Genomic DNA, 16,723 nt, shown 5'->3' on the forward strand with positions numbered 1-16,723 from the left:
GCCACGCCGGCGGGTCTCTGCGCCCGCCGCTGGAGGCGGAAAGGCAGCCGGCGGGCCCGGAGGTGCAGCAGGGCCGCGCCGGTGCGGCGGGGGCCGGGTAAGAGGTGGCTCCGCGCGCGGGCTGGGCCCGGGCCGGGCCCCGCCCCGCCCCCTCAGGCCGCTCCTCCTCAGTGCTCGCGGGCCCGCCGGGAGCGGCGCGGGCCGGCGGGGCCCTGCGGATGGGCTGCGCGGCGGCGCCCCCTGGCGCCTGGGCGGCGCTGCCCGCTGGCTCGCAGCCCCGGGACCGGCCGCGGCGCAGCTGCCTCCCGCGGCGGCGGGTTTTTCCTCTCCGGCCGAACCGGAGGGCGGCCGAGGGCTGCGCGGCTGCGTTCTCGTTCCCCAGTTTCAGCCGTGTTAATTCGTTTGGGGTTGCGCTTCTCAAAATCGACCGCAGCACGGCGACCGCTCAGCACCTGCCTTAGCGGCCCTCGGCGCTGGGCCACGAGGAGCGGGCTGCCGGCGCGAGGCGACGGGGCGCGGCTGCTCCAGCTCCTGTGCCCCCGGGGATTCTGTACTCCTTGCTACGGGTGGTAGCAGTCGCACGAAGCCCGGGCGCCTGGCTGTGAGCTGGTTAGCAGCAAAGAAGCTGGAGTGAGAGGATGACCCAGTTTTCAAGCCTCTCCCAGGTAAGAGAGGCCTAACTAATGTTGTCTCACAAGCGGAGTTCATTACCCAGCGTGCAGCACCCCATAAGCACATGGAGCCGAGATACCAGTTTATTTCAAGTTTTGTGCCAGACCGGATGCTAGGTGATAGCTCCCCAAAGCCAGCACACTGCTCGTTCATGCAGGTGCAGTATTTATAGGGTCTAGTTACACATATGCATGAGTAATTATGTAAAGCAGTTTTCTGTTGGTCTACATTTTCTCGTCTTATTCTTAAAGCTGCAGTATTACTTTAATATTCTGTGCGTGCCCAAAGGTGAGCTGTCTCTGCTTGGGCAGGGGTCTCCAGCTCAAGGGGTGGGACTTTTAGTATTATAATGAGGATAGTTCGCGTGCGGGTGCTTCTTATCACAAATCTGTTAGCAGCTTCAGATGGTTCCCAAAACATCTTAATTAGCTTACATACTTCTCCAGGATGTGCTTTACTCCCAAGGACAATAATTTTAATTATATGTTTCACATTCCGGTCTGAATCCCCCTTATCAACTTCACGTAAGTCCTGGCCTTCCACCAGCTCCTGACTGACTCACTAATGTGACAATGTCAGTATTGAAGAGGAGGCTGATGATGTTTAAAGGACAAATTTGCCTCGGCATGGATTCTGATCGACCAAGCCCCCTACAAGCCTAATTTGTGTTCTGTGCTCCCATGCTTTTCTGTTACTTCCTCACCAGAATTAAGGTGTTGAGAAGCGGTAAGGATGTTAGGATTGTCTGCAAATCCATTGCTTGGTTATGTGAAGAGGCATCTTAAGATAAATTAAATGTAAACAAACACCTGCTCCTAAGGAATCATCACCTCAATAGATTGCTATCACTGGACCTGAGGGTCTTAAAGTTGAGCACAAATACCGCTCAAAGGCCAAAGGGACAAAGTGGTCCAAGGGCATGTGAATGTATATTTAAATAGATGCATTAACACAGCCCAAATGTCTTAATTTGGATTTTTCTTAAGTGTAAAAGGAGTCATGCTAGTTATTTTACTCTCAGTGATTTTGAATAGGCGTTAACCATAAAAGGAGACTGCTGGTTTTTGCATGTGTATGTTCATACTGAAGACAAATCTGTCAGTCCCAGCCATAAGGGAGCATTATAATAACTTTGCAGTGCTGCTTATTACTGTAAGTAGGCCTAGTTACCTTTTTTATTTTGCTAAGTGCAAGTGCTGCTTGGTAGTAAGCTGACTTAAATTTTCCTGTGCTAAATACCCTTTTTAAAGGCTCAGACACCTTGAGAAAGCACTGTCTGATCTTAAAGCTGAAGATTTTGTTTCTTTGCCATTTACTAGGTAACATAATTGCTGCTTTGTTGGATGAATACCTGCTTCCCATCTTTTTCCTATCATTCTCTATGCTCATCACAAACTAGAGAGTAGCAATTCATGTTGCAGCTATTTGCTGAGAACTTGGGAGTCCAACAGCTCTTTTGCACGCTGTCACTACACAGTTTTTACAGTTGTCGGGGGCTAGGGAATACCAGACTTTCTCACCATCAGAAGGTCTTTTGGAACTTAATTGAAACTAACCTCTCTTGGTCCAACAGTTGTAGAATTAGTCTTGTATATATCTAGCCATAACTGGATTGTTTAAACCATAGATGTAAGGGACATATCTTCCAGAAGTAGGGCTCCTTCTGTTCCTGCAAAATCCTCTGGATTTTCTGTTAATTTTAAACAGTGTTTTTGGAGAATTTCAATTTTCAAACCTTGCCTGCAAAGGCATTTCTTTATCACCAAATTCTACATATGATAATTACAGTTCATGGCTTGTGTAGAATCCATGACAAGCATGCAAATGCTGTCAGTTTATTATTGCAGTTGCCCTGGACAAAGCTTTTGCTATTATCAGAGAATGGTTGAGGTTGGCAGGAGCCTCTGGAGGTCATCTGGTGTCCCCCCCCCGCTCAAGGAGGGCCAGCTAGCAGATTCCTTTAGTCTTTCACAGAGGCTTTGCTGCAGTTAAAATAAAATGAAGGTGTTTGGAATAGAGTATCAGATTCCAGGAACATTCATGAAAACTGCAAAATTGAAAGCAAGATTTTTCTGAGAAAATTAAATTTCATATTTGTATCCTGTGAATTCTGGTTCCTTTATTTACTATTTCAAGCAAAGTGTGAATGGAATATCTAATTTGTTGGGAGCTACAGGCATATTTCTAAAAATGAATTTGCATAAATGGAAAAAAATATACCTTGCATCTCTGTAGTATTTTTAGGTGTTGCAATTAATTTGACCCTGGTAACTCATGAGAATGCAGTCAAGCTGACAGGAGATTACTATTTCAAACACGGCTTTGCCAGGGATGGGAACATTTCTTTTCTAATATTCGAGATCATTCATGTTTTGTATATGTCAGAGTTTTGATTTTCAGCTTGATTAAATTGTTTTAAGTACTTTGATTCATCTTAATGGCCTTTCTGAATGTAATATTTAATTTAAAAATGGAAGTTAGTAGAATTTTATAAAAATGAGCAGTAATGAGTTTACAACACAGTATGTCATATTAACTGGAATCTGATAGCTTGCCACATATTGACAATTTCTTGTCTGTCCTGATATGCTTTGCATTTCAATCTGAGTAAACTTTGGTAATCAGGTTAAAAACTCATCTTGTTGGTCAGAAAATATGTTTACAGACTGATTTATTTCTCTGTCGTGCTTTGCATGGAGCTGGAATTAATTAACCTGTTTAATAGATGGTAGTGGCACAAACAGGTGCTGCCATGGTTGTAACTGATGTAATACAGTCTAGGATTAGAGCTGGGTAATGAATATAGCAGTAGGCTGAAATTACCATTTAGACTGCTCCTGTACACGAGAATAAGGTTACATGCAACAAGCATGGCAAACTGGATTATTTTGCCTTGATGATTTGTGCTGCAAAAGAAGAATGGTATTACCATTTCATCATCTTTTCTCCCTGTATGTTAGAAAGGGCTTATTCTAAGTAAAGAAATGGTGGTAGGACGTTGGTGCTGAAACATGCCAAGTAGTTATCACCTTTCCTACAGAGATGTTGGAAATTCAGTTACAGGATGCTAGAAGAGTGGGCAATTGAATATTTATTTATCATCCTCACAGAGTATGTGTTTGGTTCAAGTATCTATTTCTAAATATTATTTGATGTTTCTGCTAAAAACTAACTTTTACACTTTTAGGCAAAACTTTCAGGTTCTAAGTGTTGTGGCAGTTGGCATTGTTTCAGGTTGTACCTTTGATTGCTTGAGGGCTATATGCAGTGTAGGTCATTTTTTGTACATAGCACATGGGTCCTGGAGGTGAGGGCAGGGGGGCAGAGAGAATTCTCGAGATGAGAAAGGGTGGAGAGCGGGCCATTGATGTCTTCAGTACTAGTACCTAACCTCTGTGAGGTACGGGTTAGTAACTGCTACTTTTTGTAAAAAATTGCATGAGTGAATGGAGATACTTCTATGGATGGTGGCAAAAACATCAAATATTTCAGCGTCATCCTTAGTGAGGGATGAGGAAGAGCAAGAACTGGATTTTCAGGAGCAAACGTAAGGAAATAACTTACTTTCTGCTTCATTTCAGCATCACAGTACCTTGTGAGTAAGGTCTGCTGTTTCATACCTGGTTGAAAGTTTGTAGGTATCACCCCACTGCTAACTGAAGTGGGTAACATCAAACCTGCTGTGCTCAGAAGAAGAATGGCTCACTCTTAGCAACTGGGTTCGTGCACGCAGAGGCCATTAAAAGACTTTACAAGAGTCTTAGGGCCATCTTGCCAAGATAAGACATTTATTTTATTTTTAATACTTTTCATCTGTTAACTATGGAATGCTATGTGAACTTAACATATGCTTCTCTTAGGACTGTTCCTTTTTCTGCCACCTACTTTACCTTGTTTGCACACTGAATAGTATAGGAGACTATAAAAATAAAATTTAAAAAAAAAATCCCCTGCCCTATTGATTTTTCCTAACTGGTTATGCAGTTGTCTCTGGATGCTGTTAACAGTCAACCCCTAAACTGAACTCTTCACAGTAGTTCCCTGCTTGACTCTGGGCTTAACTATGGAATGGCACCTCGTGCTGCTCCATAAAAAGTAATCAAGCGAAACTCTTGGGAAGGTAGATAAACAGTTTTAAGGTCTAACTGGCACTTAACAGCACCATGAGGCTTTTCCTAAGAAGAAATACTGACATTTACAGTAACACACAGGAGAATTTTAAAAGGACAAAGAATGTATAGCAGATGTATGCAACTTCCTCCCACACAAACAAAACTGGAACTTTATGTTAATACCAACAAAAGCAGGAGTATGTTAGTAGGTGTGTCATGGGTTTTTGCCACCTTCTGGTTTTGCTGGAAGCAAAAATAAACAGACAGATAAATAAAAGATCTATGCCAACAGCTGGGTGTAGAGTGGCTCTGAGGGTTATCAGCAGGTTAATTCTCCGTGGGCACAATGGCAATCTTTGAGTATAGTTGGCAGTTCCAGCTGGGCATAACAAGTTGGTCTTCATCTTCCTGGTTCTAGGGGTTGTTTGGGTCTGTTACTTGGCAAAATAAAGCAAATCTCTGCCTGGATAACTGAAAGAGCATGAATGCTGCTCTCCTGATGTGAACTTCTGGATAAATCTGTTCCACTTAATACTCCACTTCAAAAGTAAAAATTGTTTTTCATAAAGATGCACTTACAATCACTGAACAACTAAGAGAGCTGTAGTGAGGTAGCCCACTTAACAAGGCAAAACACATGGCTGGGAAGGAGTGAAAAAAGACAAAGCTTTTGGTAGTGAAATAACATGTTAGTGGCATGTATTACCAAAAATTGTATCTAATGGGGTTTTGAACCTTTAGTGCATCTGCACAGAGCTGCAATTTTTTAGCTCTGAAATAGGTGGGGTTTTTTTATAGTTACATATTGATAAAAACCCTTTTACTACCATTTAATTTATTTATACACTTAGATTTATTTTTTTTTTCCCCTGGCTGCATTTGCAAGACACGCAGAATGGTAGTGCTGTTCCTCAGTCAAGGAAGCATAGAGAATTTTATCTTTTGTCAGCCCTGTTTATGCCTTCACTGTAGTCTACAGTACTCCTGGAGCAGCAGAGGTCACATTTACTTCAGCAGGGACAAATTAATCAAAGTGATTTAATCACTCCTGTTGTAGGTAATAAAGGTGAGGGGCAAAGTTGCAACTCTCTCACTGGATTCTATAAGCTCTTCTACTTTGTTTTGGAATCACTTAAACCAGGTGGAAACTAGCTCATTCCCAGGGACTGGTTTAGTATAATCATAGCTTGCCACAGAGTCATCAGGTCTAATGAAACAATAGCACTCACAGGGGGTGGCGAGGGGGGGATCTCAGTGGAAAGGAAACATTTGTTAGTTTACATTTCTTTGCTTATCCCTGGGTCTGTGCTTCTCACCTGCGTGTGTTCAGCACATAGGGTGGGGCTCAGCTCACTTTGCCACTAACAAGGGACCAGCTGACCTGCGTGGGGAAAGAGTTTTTTCTGAGTTTCGCTCTAAGTTTCATGCTATTACACTCCCCTTTTGGAGAACAGCGTAGCAAGATTTGAAGCTTCACTGATTCTTCAGTGCTCACAGAGAGACAAGTTTTTCAAACAATGTACTTCAAGAGAAAAGAAAGGCTTACTCCACTAGTGCAGACATGAAAAAGTATGCCTAATGAACACAGGCCTGGACAACAGTGGTGATGACATAGATCCATAGTGTAGATAAGCAAACTGCTTGTGCTTATTGCCAATGGACTACACTGAAGCTAGGGTCCTCAAAAAAACTAGTAGTACATATATGGAAAAATACCATGGCTAATATGAAGGCTGTAAGCATATGTCTAAATCTAATTAAAATGTTCAATACTAAGAGTATGCGTTGCCTTTTTTTTAACTCTGAAATATATCAAATGTTTTGTCTCTGAGCATCTCTTCACAAAATACCTGGGATTTATAAGCAAAGGCTTATACATACACATAGTCATTTCTCCTTCTTCCCCAAAGTAAATTACAGGTGGGTTCTAAATACAAACATGCAGTCCTATGATTCTGCTTCTGTGCATGTCACAGAATATCCCGTTAATTGAATTCACTAGTGATACATCTTCAGAACAAAACTTTATGCACACCAATTTGCAAACCTCTTATGAAATACACTTTTATTTATGTTTAGTTGTGAGCAGAGAGGTACATTTTGACCACATTCTGTTGGAAGCTTACATGTTACAGAGCTTCTGTGGTTTAGTGCAATAGTTTGTCCTAACCTTCTCATGAACACAGTCACTATAATCAGTGTTACATTTACCACACTTGCAGCTGACAGCCACAGGGTAGGAATAATAAGGGATGGTGTGATGAGGACAGCCCGGAATCAGTGCTGTTTGATACAACATCTCTTTGTATGTGCACACATTCTGGGACAGAGCACTTTTGAGTAGCAGCTTCTTGCCATTGCTGTCCTACAAAAGAAAAAAGAAACACTTTGTTTCACTGAACATGCATGAGTGTCAGAACACTTCCTCTGACGTTTTCTCAAACGTGCAGAAAGCAAACCTGTTTACACTTAGAGTGGCTCTGATGTTTTCAGCATACTTCTGTTCAGGTCTGTAATTTTGAATCTGCATGTGATTGGGGCTCTCTACCCCCATAGATATGTTCACCTTGCTTTTATGGTTTTAACTAATCTGCTTGGCTCAGAGTGCTAACAGTGCTTTGTAATCTGTATTGGCTACCTACTGACCAAGGTGGAACTTAAAATGCTACGTTGAACAGTGAAGCTTAAACATACTGTTCGGCATGCCTACTTGCAAGATCTCCACAGCTAGCTGTCATACCAGTAGTGGTAGTTGGAGTTACCCAAGTAATTTACATTAAATAAGAGTGACTAAATATAATCTGCTTCTCACCTGTTCCATCCTGACCCCACAAACTGACTACAGAGGCTCTGCAGTGACAGCAGCAGTCAGTTCTCTGCTATGCCACTGGTGTTATAAACTCTGTAGTTCCAGAGGCTTGGCATTTCTCATCCATACCTTTGCAAAAAGCTAACTTGGAAACATGGTGATAGTGTGATTTTTCTGTCTGTGACAAACACTATTAGAATTGGATCATTTACACACAATTTTCCAGTGAGAATAGACACTTGTTTTGCAGTGATGGCCATTATAGAAACAACTGCCTAGAACAGAGTAACGCCTTGTACCCGAGTCATGCAAAATCCAGCGCAGATGGTGGTGTTGATGGCCAGGCAGTAGGCACATTCCCTTTTCTCCACATGGATTATATACTCGGAAGGAGCACAAAGTGATGCCGTTTGACCGAAAGTCACGCCAAAGAGGAGAGACATCACAAAGAAGGGACTCATGCTAGATGGGGGAAAAAAAACAAACAAACAAAGCAAACCCTAAGTAAAATTAGATGTACCTTCCATCCCTTTTCTCAGAATTTGACAAGAACAGTTATGATAGTCACAGACTAGAAGTAATCTTAACTTTTTTAGCTATAGCCTGACAAATTATTTCCAATCTCAGACCTTTAATTGAAATAGTACTAACCACTAAACAGAAAAGAAGGGTAAATGGGCCATTAACAACATATAATAATTCACTTTTTCCCCACTAAAGCATATTACATGGAACTTTTCACTAATGAGTGATAAAATGCTGACACAGAAAAATAACGGGAGCTAAAGGATTTGAAAATGTGACATATGTGAGAGAGCACAAGCTCTAGAATTAACCAGAGATGCTAAAATAATCTCACTGGTTTAAAAATAATTTTCTAAAGAAAGCATCTTATAAAATGTTCAAGAGAGAAAAAGAAACAGCTGTGCATATCAGGCATACCACTGTATTTTTACTTTCCAGTTGGCTTAGAGACATGGCGAAATGGGAACGCTGCCAAGAATTAAATAATAGATTCAAGCAAATTACAATGAAGAACATAAGCAAAGAGTTCAAATCAATGAATCCCCACTTTATCTGTCTGTTGTGCTGACCTCATTTCTCAGACCTGCTGGGGGATCCCGAGAACAAAGCTTTGATTAGCTCCGAGACAATTCCAGGGTCTACTCTATAGCCTCTAGACTACAAACTTTAAATGACAGTGTCTACAAACATATGGACATCACCCTCTAGTCTCTTCCAGCTGTCAGTTTCCCATAGCAAAAGCCATTCATTACACAGTCCGGTTTACCCTGTAGCTGCAACAATGCAAGTCTGGAAAGACCAACCTCTTGTCAGCTGAATTCTTCCCTATTACAGGAGCCTGATTCTGCCTTGAGCTGGGAGAGGCAGTGACCCAGCACAAGCTCTGTGTGTGCTTTATACTCTCCAGGCTAATTCCAGGCTGATCTTACTGTTTATATAATTGCATCTGAATTGCTGCTTTCTTATCGCAAAGTAATCTATTGAAAATTCATGCTGAACCACAAACCAAATGCGATAGGAACAAATGTGTCCATAATATCCTAACCTGGAAACTGGAGCTGGAAATCTAATTATTTTAACAGTCATTCTCTTCTCAGGCTTTTAAACTAACCACTGCTTTAAAAAAGTTATTATTGATTAATTTAATCACTACATGGGGCAGCAACACCATGACAGCAGGGCTAGCATGGAAATGGAGGCATCCTGAATTGCATATGGCTCATTCTACACCTATGTTTTGTGGAAGTTTTATGAAGTCTGTCTCACTCAGTTTGCTCGTTACCAGGCAGGCACAACTGAGAGATGCAGTGCTATACACATAAAGTAACAAATCTCAAATCAAAGCAATTGCTCTACAGTGTGGTTAGGTACAGCCTGTCTTACCTACTCAAACAAAACACAGAGAAGTTATCTGGCCTTGAACCTACTAAGCAAATACTGAAGTAAAAAAGCAACTCACTCTGAAATACTAATTGATAGGGGAAAAACTTTTAAGAAACCACTCCTTGTAGCACAATGAGAAGCAAAATATTGCACCAACACCAGTGAAACTGAGATGTCCATAGATAAGGGAAAACCACTCACGTTTAGGGCTTTGTGGAACACCTGGCAGGAGCAAAAGTAAGAAAGGGTTGAGCCAGCATGCACGTCTTGCACTGACTGAGCACAAAGCCACTGTTCTCTACTGCTTCATCAGCGTCCGGCCAGCCTTCTCACTATGCTTATTCACTGCAGCTCTGTTAACACCTACCCTCCCTTCCAGTTAATCACCTAACTGCCATTTGGACTTTGATCTGATGTATGTCTTATGCAGGGCGACCACAGTCTTGATTTATGTAGCCATAAGAAACATGATAAAGTTGAGTTTGAGCTGGTAAACGTGGTCACTTTGGGCTGTTAGAGGAGTGATCCAGTCAGGCCTGACTGGTGTTTAGCTAATTCCTGAATAATATTGTCTCCTTTTCCTGTGGTTTCTGACTGCTGCACACAGCTTTGTGTCCTGGACTAATTCTCCAAGGGTTTTTTGGATAACATGATAGAGTTCTTGTTCTATTAAGACTAGCCAAATGCTTTCTGTTTTCATGGAGTCATTAATTATGGGTTAATTTCTACCATATAACTTCTCAGGAATTAAATATAACTCTTTCTGGCTTAAGAACATGAGCAGAGCATTAATTGTACTCTCAGTAACATCTGTCCATCTACACTTAGCAACAGAAGTATAACACTGGTATTTTGCTACTGCTCCAATACGTTATTTAACTCTATTTTTCTGACATGTTTTAAATGCAGTTAAACATACAGGCTATATGAGTATACAAATACATACAGCCATATGTAGATAATGTCTGTGTGTGTATATATACACACACACACATCATATATACACATATACACTACATATATATGTATGGGTTTGGTTGTTTAAAAATTTAATCACAGAAAAGAATATTTGTTCATGGAAAATCTTAAGAGTATTTCAAAGGAGACAACGATCCTGAAAGGAAAAGGAAACAATTCATAAAACTAAATCCTGGAGAGGACAGAAAGTACCCAAAATAAGAATAAAAATGGCATTCCTAAGCAAGAATATCGTGTGTGACCCTTGCATGCATAGCTGAAGCAGGTACAGCCGATTCTTTTCTCTAAAGATTTCACAGTGATTTACAAGCACAGCTTTAGGCAATTGGAGCTCTATTTGTAGGCACTGGTCCTGACAGGAAGACACCCACATCAGGTTTAAAGTGTCCTCAACTTACCCTATAAGAATGTAGGCAGAGGACAGACCAGAGTATGAAGGCTTATATCCTTTGCTGCTTCAAAGTGCTAATTTCTCTGATTTGAGAAAAATGGGTATAACTGGGGTCTGTGGGTGTGAGTGTGTGTGTGCGTGGGGGGGTGTATTCAGATTAGGGTAAAAAAGGATTAAGAATTTGCTTTAAGAGGATTTAAGGAACTGTTGTCTGCAACAATAGAAAAGAAAAAAATTTTAACAATACTTGAAAGTCTGTCATAGTGAAGATGAAAAAGTGAATGCAACAATAAAAACTATAGCAATGAACGAAAAGGAAAACAAACAACAATCACTGTTAGAAGTGAGAAAATGTAGAAAACTCACATGGGAAGCTGGAGACTAGGAAATAAACTTCTGTCAGGACAGAGGCCAAGAGTAATGTCAAGGGATGTTACTAGATGAAGACAAGCTGTTGATGCAGAGTAAGTGCACAGTCTTCAGTAAATACATGTGCATTTGCAAATGTGGTGGCTGAACAACCAACATACATATTTGCAACAAAAAGTATTAAATAAATTGTATAAGGAATAAATATTTTAAAATCAACATCATTAGCTAGCTAATGCTAATTTCAACAAGTCTTGGAATACTGAGGAAATTTCAAAACATAAAGAAAAGTGCTAATATTATGCCAATATTTAAAGAGAGAATGTTGACGCAGGTAACTCTCAACCAGCTACCCTGACATCTAACCCTGATAAATCAGGTAGAATAACAGAAAGCTGATACAGGATTTCAGCAATAAAGAATTAACGGGTGAGAGCATAATTAATGCCCATCAAGATGGTGTTACATAAAATAGGTCATGCCACACAAACCCGATTTCATTCTTTGAGGTGATTACAAATTTGGTTGTTAAGGCAACTACATAGATGCAATGTCCTTAGTTCCATCTGTCCAGAGCCCTACTGTCATGAAGATTTAGAGCTATCCGGCAGAGTCCAATGTGGTGTATGCTGAATGTTAGGAATTATTAATCACTGGAGCAGGTAGTATAATTTCAGCAGTGCATTTATTCACCACAACTTTTTTACCCAGCCTCTGAATGCACTGCAGTGCATTACAGAAATATCTGACCAAATATTAAGAATGAAAATTCATTTATCTGGAAGCACAATAAATTAGTCTGAGTGGACCTTGAGACTAATGTGACTACTGCTGCTCATACTCAGGTTAGCTCCACACTGATATGGACACAGAACCTCTTGGCTACTACCTTTTCTTTGCTGGCATCACGTTAGCCTGCCCATCTGTCAGAGATGCACTAAACATCACCAGAGTGATGTATACACACATTCACATCTCTTCAGTAATTTACACAAACTATTAAGCTGGTAGAACAACTTTTCCTTGATTGTCCTTCTGGATATGACCATAGAGTTCATTCACTACTGACCTCTCTGAACACTCAATGGGAGCCAGATCCCACTACCTAATGGGAGCAGCAAGACAAAAGACTGTGGCAGGACAACAGAGTCCAGTGTGGCAATCTAGGAGTGCCTGGGGCTTCTTTCATATGGTTTCCTAAAATCCATAGTTAAAAGTCTGATGCTTATGGATCCATTTCTTTGGTTGCCCCCCTGCTGACCTGCAGACTATTCAGTGGTAGGAAGTTTTAATGTGCTTTTACAGCCATCAGCTTTGTAGCCCTGTTCTGGAACAGCCAGTTACACTGTTAATTATTTATCTTTAACCTTTCTGTTAACTAAACCAATCCATTCACTGACATCAGTTATTTTACACTTTCATTAAGTGAAAGACAGTATGCTGATGTTCTAGAAGAAGCATTTTAAGTGATCTCTGTAAACAGAATTTAGTAATCATAAAATTCTTGGGTTCATTACCCAGGAATCTCTGTAATGGGCTAGAGAAATTCAGTGCATACCAGAAGCTTATATGTAAAACTAATTTAATAGGTTTCTCTGTCACTGACCAATGCCTAAGATAAAAGTAGGAACAATGAGGAGAAGTTATCACACATTATTCCTACTCACTCTTCCCCTGTTAGTAGTACAACACAATGAAAACTTTGTGATCTTATGAGCAGGTTAACTTACAGAGCAGAGTAACTTTTGTTTCCACTGTATATAGCACTGTGGATATTAAAATAAAAACATGTCCATGCTTGCAAACAACAGAGAATTAGAAGCTATGCTGATGAAAAACAGACAAAGCCAATCAGATTTCTAAAAAGATTAGTATTCTGGTAGAGGAATTATTTCCAACCCCATTCTGTTGCAGACCTCCACTGATAAAAGGAAATAAGATCCTGATATGCTGCCATAGAAACAAGTGGTTTTGCCAGGTTTTGCATTTAAACAGACTGTGGCTGCTGAATTTTCAAAGCTAATCTGTCTATTGCAAGTCTCTCTGTAATAGCTTGAAACATAGCTCTCATCTCTTAAATTTATAGATTCACAGATGACCGCTCCTCTCTTTCCTAAGATTAGCTGCAGCATTTCTTATCAACCACAGATTAAAACAGCAATTCTCTTTGTCGCATATCGTATGCCAACGATCTCCATTTATGGTCCAAAAAGACTTCATAATCCTATTTGCTCTTTGGCTCATATGATAGACCACTTTTATTTGGTTTCATTTCTTTGGAAAGCGCTAGGTACTTCTGTTATTCTAAGATACACAATCGCTACACTGAGGACAAAATTTAAAAAAACCCAAACAACAACAACAACAAAGCCAAAAGCCTTCTGCAGTATTATTGAGGATGGATGACCATACCGACCTGGTATCACAGCAATGCTAAGGGGTAAAAGTCCCAGGCACTTTTCCATTTCTAAGGGTGTATTTTTCTCCTGATTTGACTGGCAATCTGATAAGCAGTCAGTAGGCAATCAGACAAGATCTTCACTGGAGACTTGACACTATGCATGTACAACTGACTTTTTTTAGATCAGAATTTAAGCTAATTACACATGCTCAGTACAAACACTGGGGTATGTTTCTGTTTCTCCTTTTAGGCTTTGGGCATGCAGTCCTGTCGGATGCTGCTCTTACCCAAAACGCATTCCTCTCTTAAGGCAATCTCACATGCCCACCTGAAAAAGAAGTGTTTACCACAGCTATGACAGCCTGTGAAGCCCACCAAAGTGAATGCCTCCCAATAAGGAAGCCACTCTAAGATTCCAACTAAAAAAAATAAAATGGCTGTAAGGAAGGAAAAGGAAAGACTCTTTTTCCTCATGAACCCTTCCCTCCCAAGATACTCCCAGTAGAAGCAAGGCAAACTAAATGAAATACTTTGGTATCTAGGCTCAGAAAAGGTTGTAGGAATAACTGTTATTTGTACTGGGTTTTTTCTTATTAGAGACATTTAACTCCTGTAGCAATTAAAAAAAAAAATCCTTTTAATTTAGAAATTTAAAGGAATATTATTACTGTTTTAGAAATTGTTGTCCTTTATAATAACTATAATGCATACCTGAGGATTTTTTAAATACACCTTTTTAATCAAGATTTTAACATCTTCCTTACATATGCTTGGGGAAAACTGTTAAAAGTGATTCTTCCAGTACAGTGTCTGATCCTGAAGAAGCTACTTTTTAAAGCCACTGTGAAGTAAGATCAGCAGCTGCTGACACGTAACATTCCCCTTCCTCTCATATGCCCCGGTTAGTTTCAATCAGGTGAGGTCAGCACTAGTGTGGGTATCCTGACTAATCTCTAACCCCAGTGCAGCTTCACTGGTTTCCACAGAGACACTCCTGTGTTTCGCCCAGCCCTTCAAGGGAGGGTATTGGAGAGCCTGGAGGAACAGGCACACGCTAAGACATCGGCTCTGTTACTCAGTACTACCTGCGGGTCCACAGACTCCTGCATTTGTCAGCTTGGGTGAGTCCTAAAAGTGTGATTTTCTTAAGATCTGTTCTTATTTTCCGCATTCTGTTTTGCACTATCTACTTTCGCAGCTTTTAAACAAAACAGATTTTTAAACACCATTTGGAAACAACTAGCAGTAGTGTCCAGTGACAATTACAATGTACCTGGAAGTGCTTGCATAAGCTAACCCTGTACTGCAGTTTTAAATCCTGGCAGTGGTTACATTCTTCTTTCTTATGTAAGATACATAATGTGCGTTTTCTCAAGTTGTTAAAGTAACCTTGTGGTCTGATTTGGAATACTTGTAATATTGTATCAAGTTTTGTCACAATTCTAGAGTATTCCATTTCATGACACAGTATGCAATAAAAAACACTTGCTACAATATGCTGTGCATTTAACAACAAAGAAAACAGACCAGAGAGATATATTTTTGGACCATTTGCTGGGGGAATGCCTTTCTTTACACAGTGCTACCACAAGTTATGAGTCTCTTGCTGAATCTCTCAGTGTTATCCAGTATAGAAGTTAAATATAAGTACTGGGTAATAACAGGGGTTGGAATATTAATTTAAAAAATTCAACTTTTGAGTAAACCCCCAACACTCTGTACTAATGAAATAACAAGCTAATAATTTTGAAATTTCCTGTGCTTAATAAAGCCATGATGGAAAAATGGTACTGACGTGACATTTGAATATTTTATGAGAGACCCAAGACAAGCATTACAATAGGTAAATGCTCATTATTTGTCTTCTCAGACTTAGAACTGAATTTTCAATTCAACTTTTTAGGCTTTCGCCTCTTCTGCTTTTGGTTTAGGCTGTTGTAACAAACTGGTGTACTAAAAAGTTATTACTTATCACATAGAAAAAATAATTCTCAATTCAAAGCAAGTATCTGCACCAACAATTAGGCATTAAATATATGGCCGAGGTAAGTATTTAAATTGAATCAGCTCTTTCCTTAATACACACATTTTATGATCTATAGACCTACAAGGGCTACTCAGTTATCCAGTAAGTAGATTCAAGGAAAACTATTATTTGTTCCCAAGGCAATTCAGAAAAAGAGGAAAGAGCAGATTAAACAAAAACAAATAAACCTGCTGCTGAACAAGAAAAGTGAGACAATATAATGAATGGAATTCAACCTATACATTTTCCACTCCTTTTCACTTGTTGTTACCTTATGGCAAAGTACTTTGTTCAGGCCAAAGATTATGTATTCCTTATAAAAGAGACCATATAAACAAAGGCACAGAGTGGATCTGGAAAAACAATAGCAACAAGTTTTATAGCATCCAGTATTTCAGCTGAAGTTGATCAAACCAAGGTGCAAAATGCAGCTATCAGCTGGAATACGAAAAGGATCAGAATGGATAGAAGCAGTTCCTCAGCTGTAATACCCACATCGCATCTGGCACGTGTTGCCTGTAACACCATTCACCACACTAAGAAATCTTCAGATATCACAAGGCTCAAGCTGGTTGTCACTCTGCCACCTACATTTTCATTATTTAAAAGAGCTGTGAGTCAAGCAACATCAGAAACAATGAAACCAAGCAATCAGCTTTGCACAGCCATACCAGTAAACATCCTTGAAGCTCTGACTCCAAATCATACAGCCCAGGATTCAGGTAGGCGTCCCTACATGTGACAGCAGCATTTCCTTGAATTGCCGGGGCCAGACCTGTTTATTTTAGTTGAAGGCACAGTACAGATGAAGAGCTGTATCAAGAACTTGATGACAGTGGAAAAGTCTGAAGGACTAGGACATACCGTTCTGTGAACCAGGAGGGTTGAAGAGGTGAGAGCAGGAAAGTGACAGCTCTGCCTTAGAAAAAAAGGAAAAATACTTAAAGCACTAGAGAAAAATAAAATTGCACACATGGTAAGTAAGGATGATAGGATGAAGGAAAGCAGATGTGGTAGGCCAGAGCATTGCTCACCCTCCTTGAAGAAGTATTTGACA

At 40.3% G+C, this 16,723-nt stretch overlaps 1 protein-coding gene and 1 long non-coding RNA gene across 2 annotated transcripts in view; one reads left to right on the plus strand and one right to left on the minus strand.

Annotated features, from left to right (window-relative positions):
- The window catches only part of LOC142419201 (uncharacterized), a 20,339-nt gene continuing 3,616 nt past the window's right edge, over nt 1-16,723 (plus strand). The window contains exons 1-2 of the long non-coding RNA XR_012778507.1: nt 1-665; nt 14,609-14,761. This is a non-coding gene — a long non-coding RNA (uncharacterized LOC142419201). The remainder of the gene's footprint in view (nt 666-14,608; nt 14,762-16,723) is intronic.
- On the minus strand, nt 6,864-16,486 carry TSHB (thyroid stimulating hormone subunit beta). The gene is made up of 3 exons (XM_075521911.1): nt 16,338-16,486; nt 7,893-8,055; nt 6,864-7,149 (listed from the first exon to the last, which is right to left on the minus strand). Exons 1-3 carry the CDS (start codon nt 16,370-16,372, stop codon nt 6,907-6,909), a joined length of 441 nt encoding a protein of 146 aa, XP_075378026.1. The 5' UTR covers nt 16,373-16,486; the 3' UTR covers nt 6,864-6,906.

The sequence above is a fragment of the Mycteria americana genome, chromosome 20, assembly GCF_035582795.1.
Source record: "Mycteria americana isolate JAX WOST 10 ecotype Jacksonville Zoo and Gardens chromosome 20, USCA_MyAme_1.0, whole genome shotgun sequence".
Classification (NCBI taxonomy): Eukaryota; Metazoa; Chordata; class Aves; order Ciconiiformes; family Ciconiidae; genus Mycteria; species Mycteria americana.

What these genes read in the sequence shown, in the direction of transcription:
- TSHB (XM_075521911.1), bottom strand. Translation starts at nt 16,372, where the DNA reads ATGATTTGGAGTCAGAGCTTCAAGGATGTTTACTG. An exon ending in AGCTTCAAGGATGTTTACTG is followed by an intron (nt 8,056 to 16,337) that starts GTATGGCTGTGC and finishes TCCCCCATCTAG; the next exon opens with CATGAGTCCCTTCTTTGTGA. An exon ending in CTGGATTTTGCATGACTCGG is followed by an intron (nt 7,150 to 7,892) that starts GTACAAGGCGTT and finishes TTTCTTTTGTAG; the next exon opens with GACAGCAATGGCAAGAAGCT.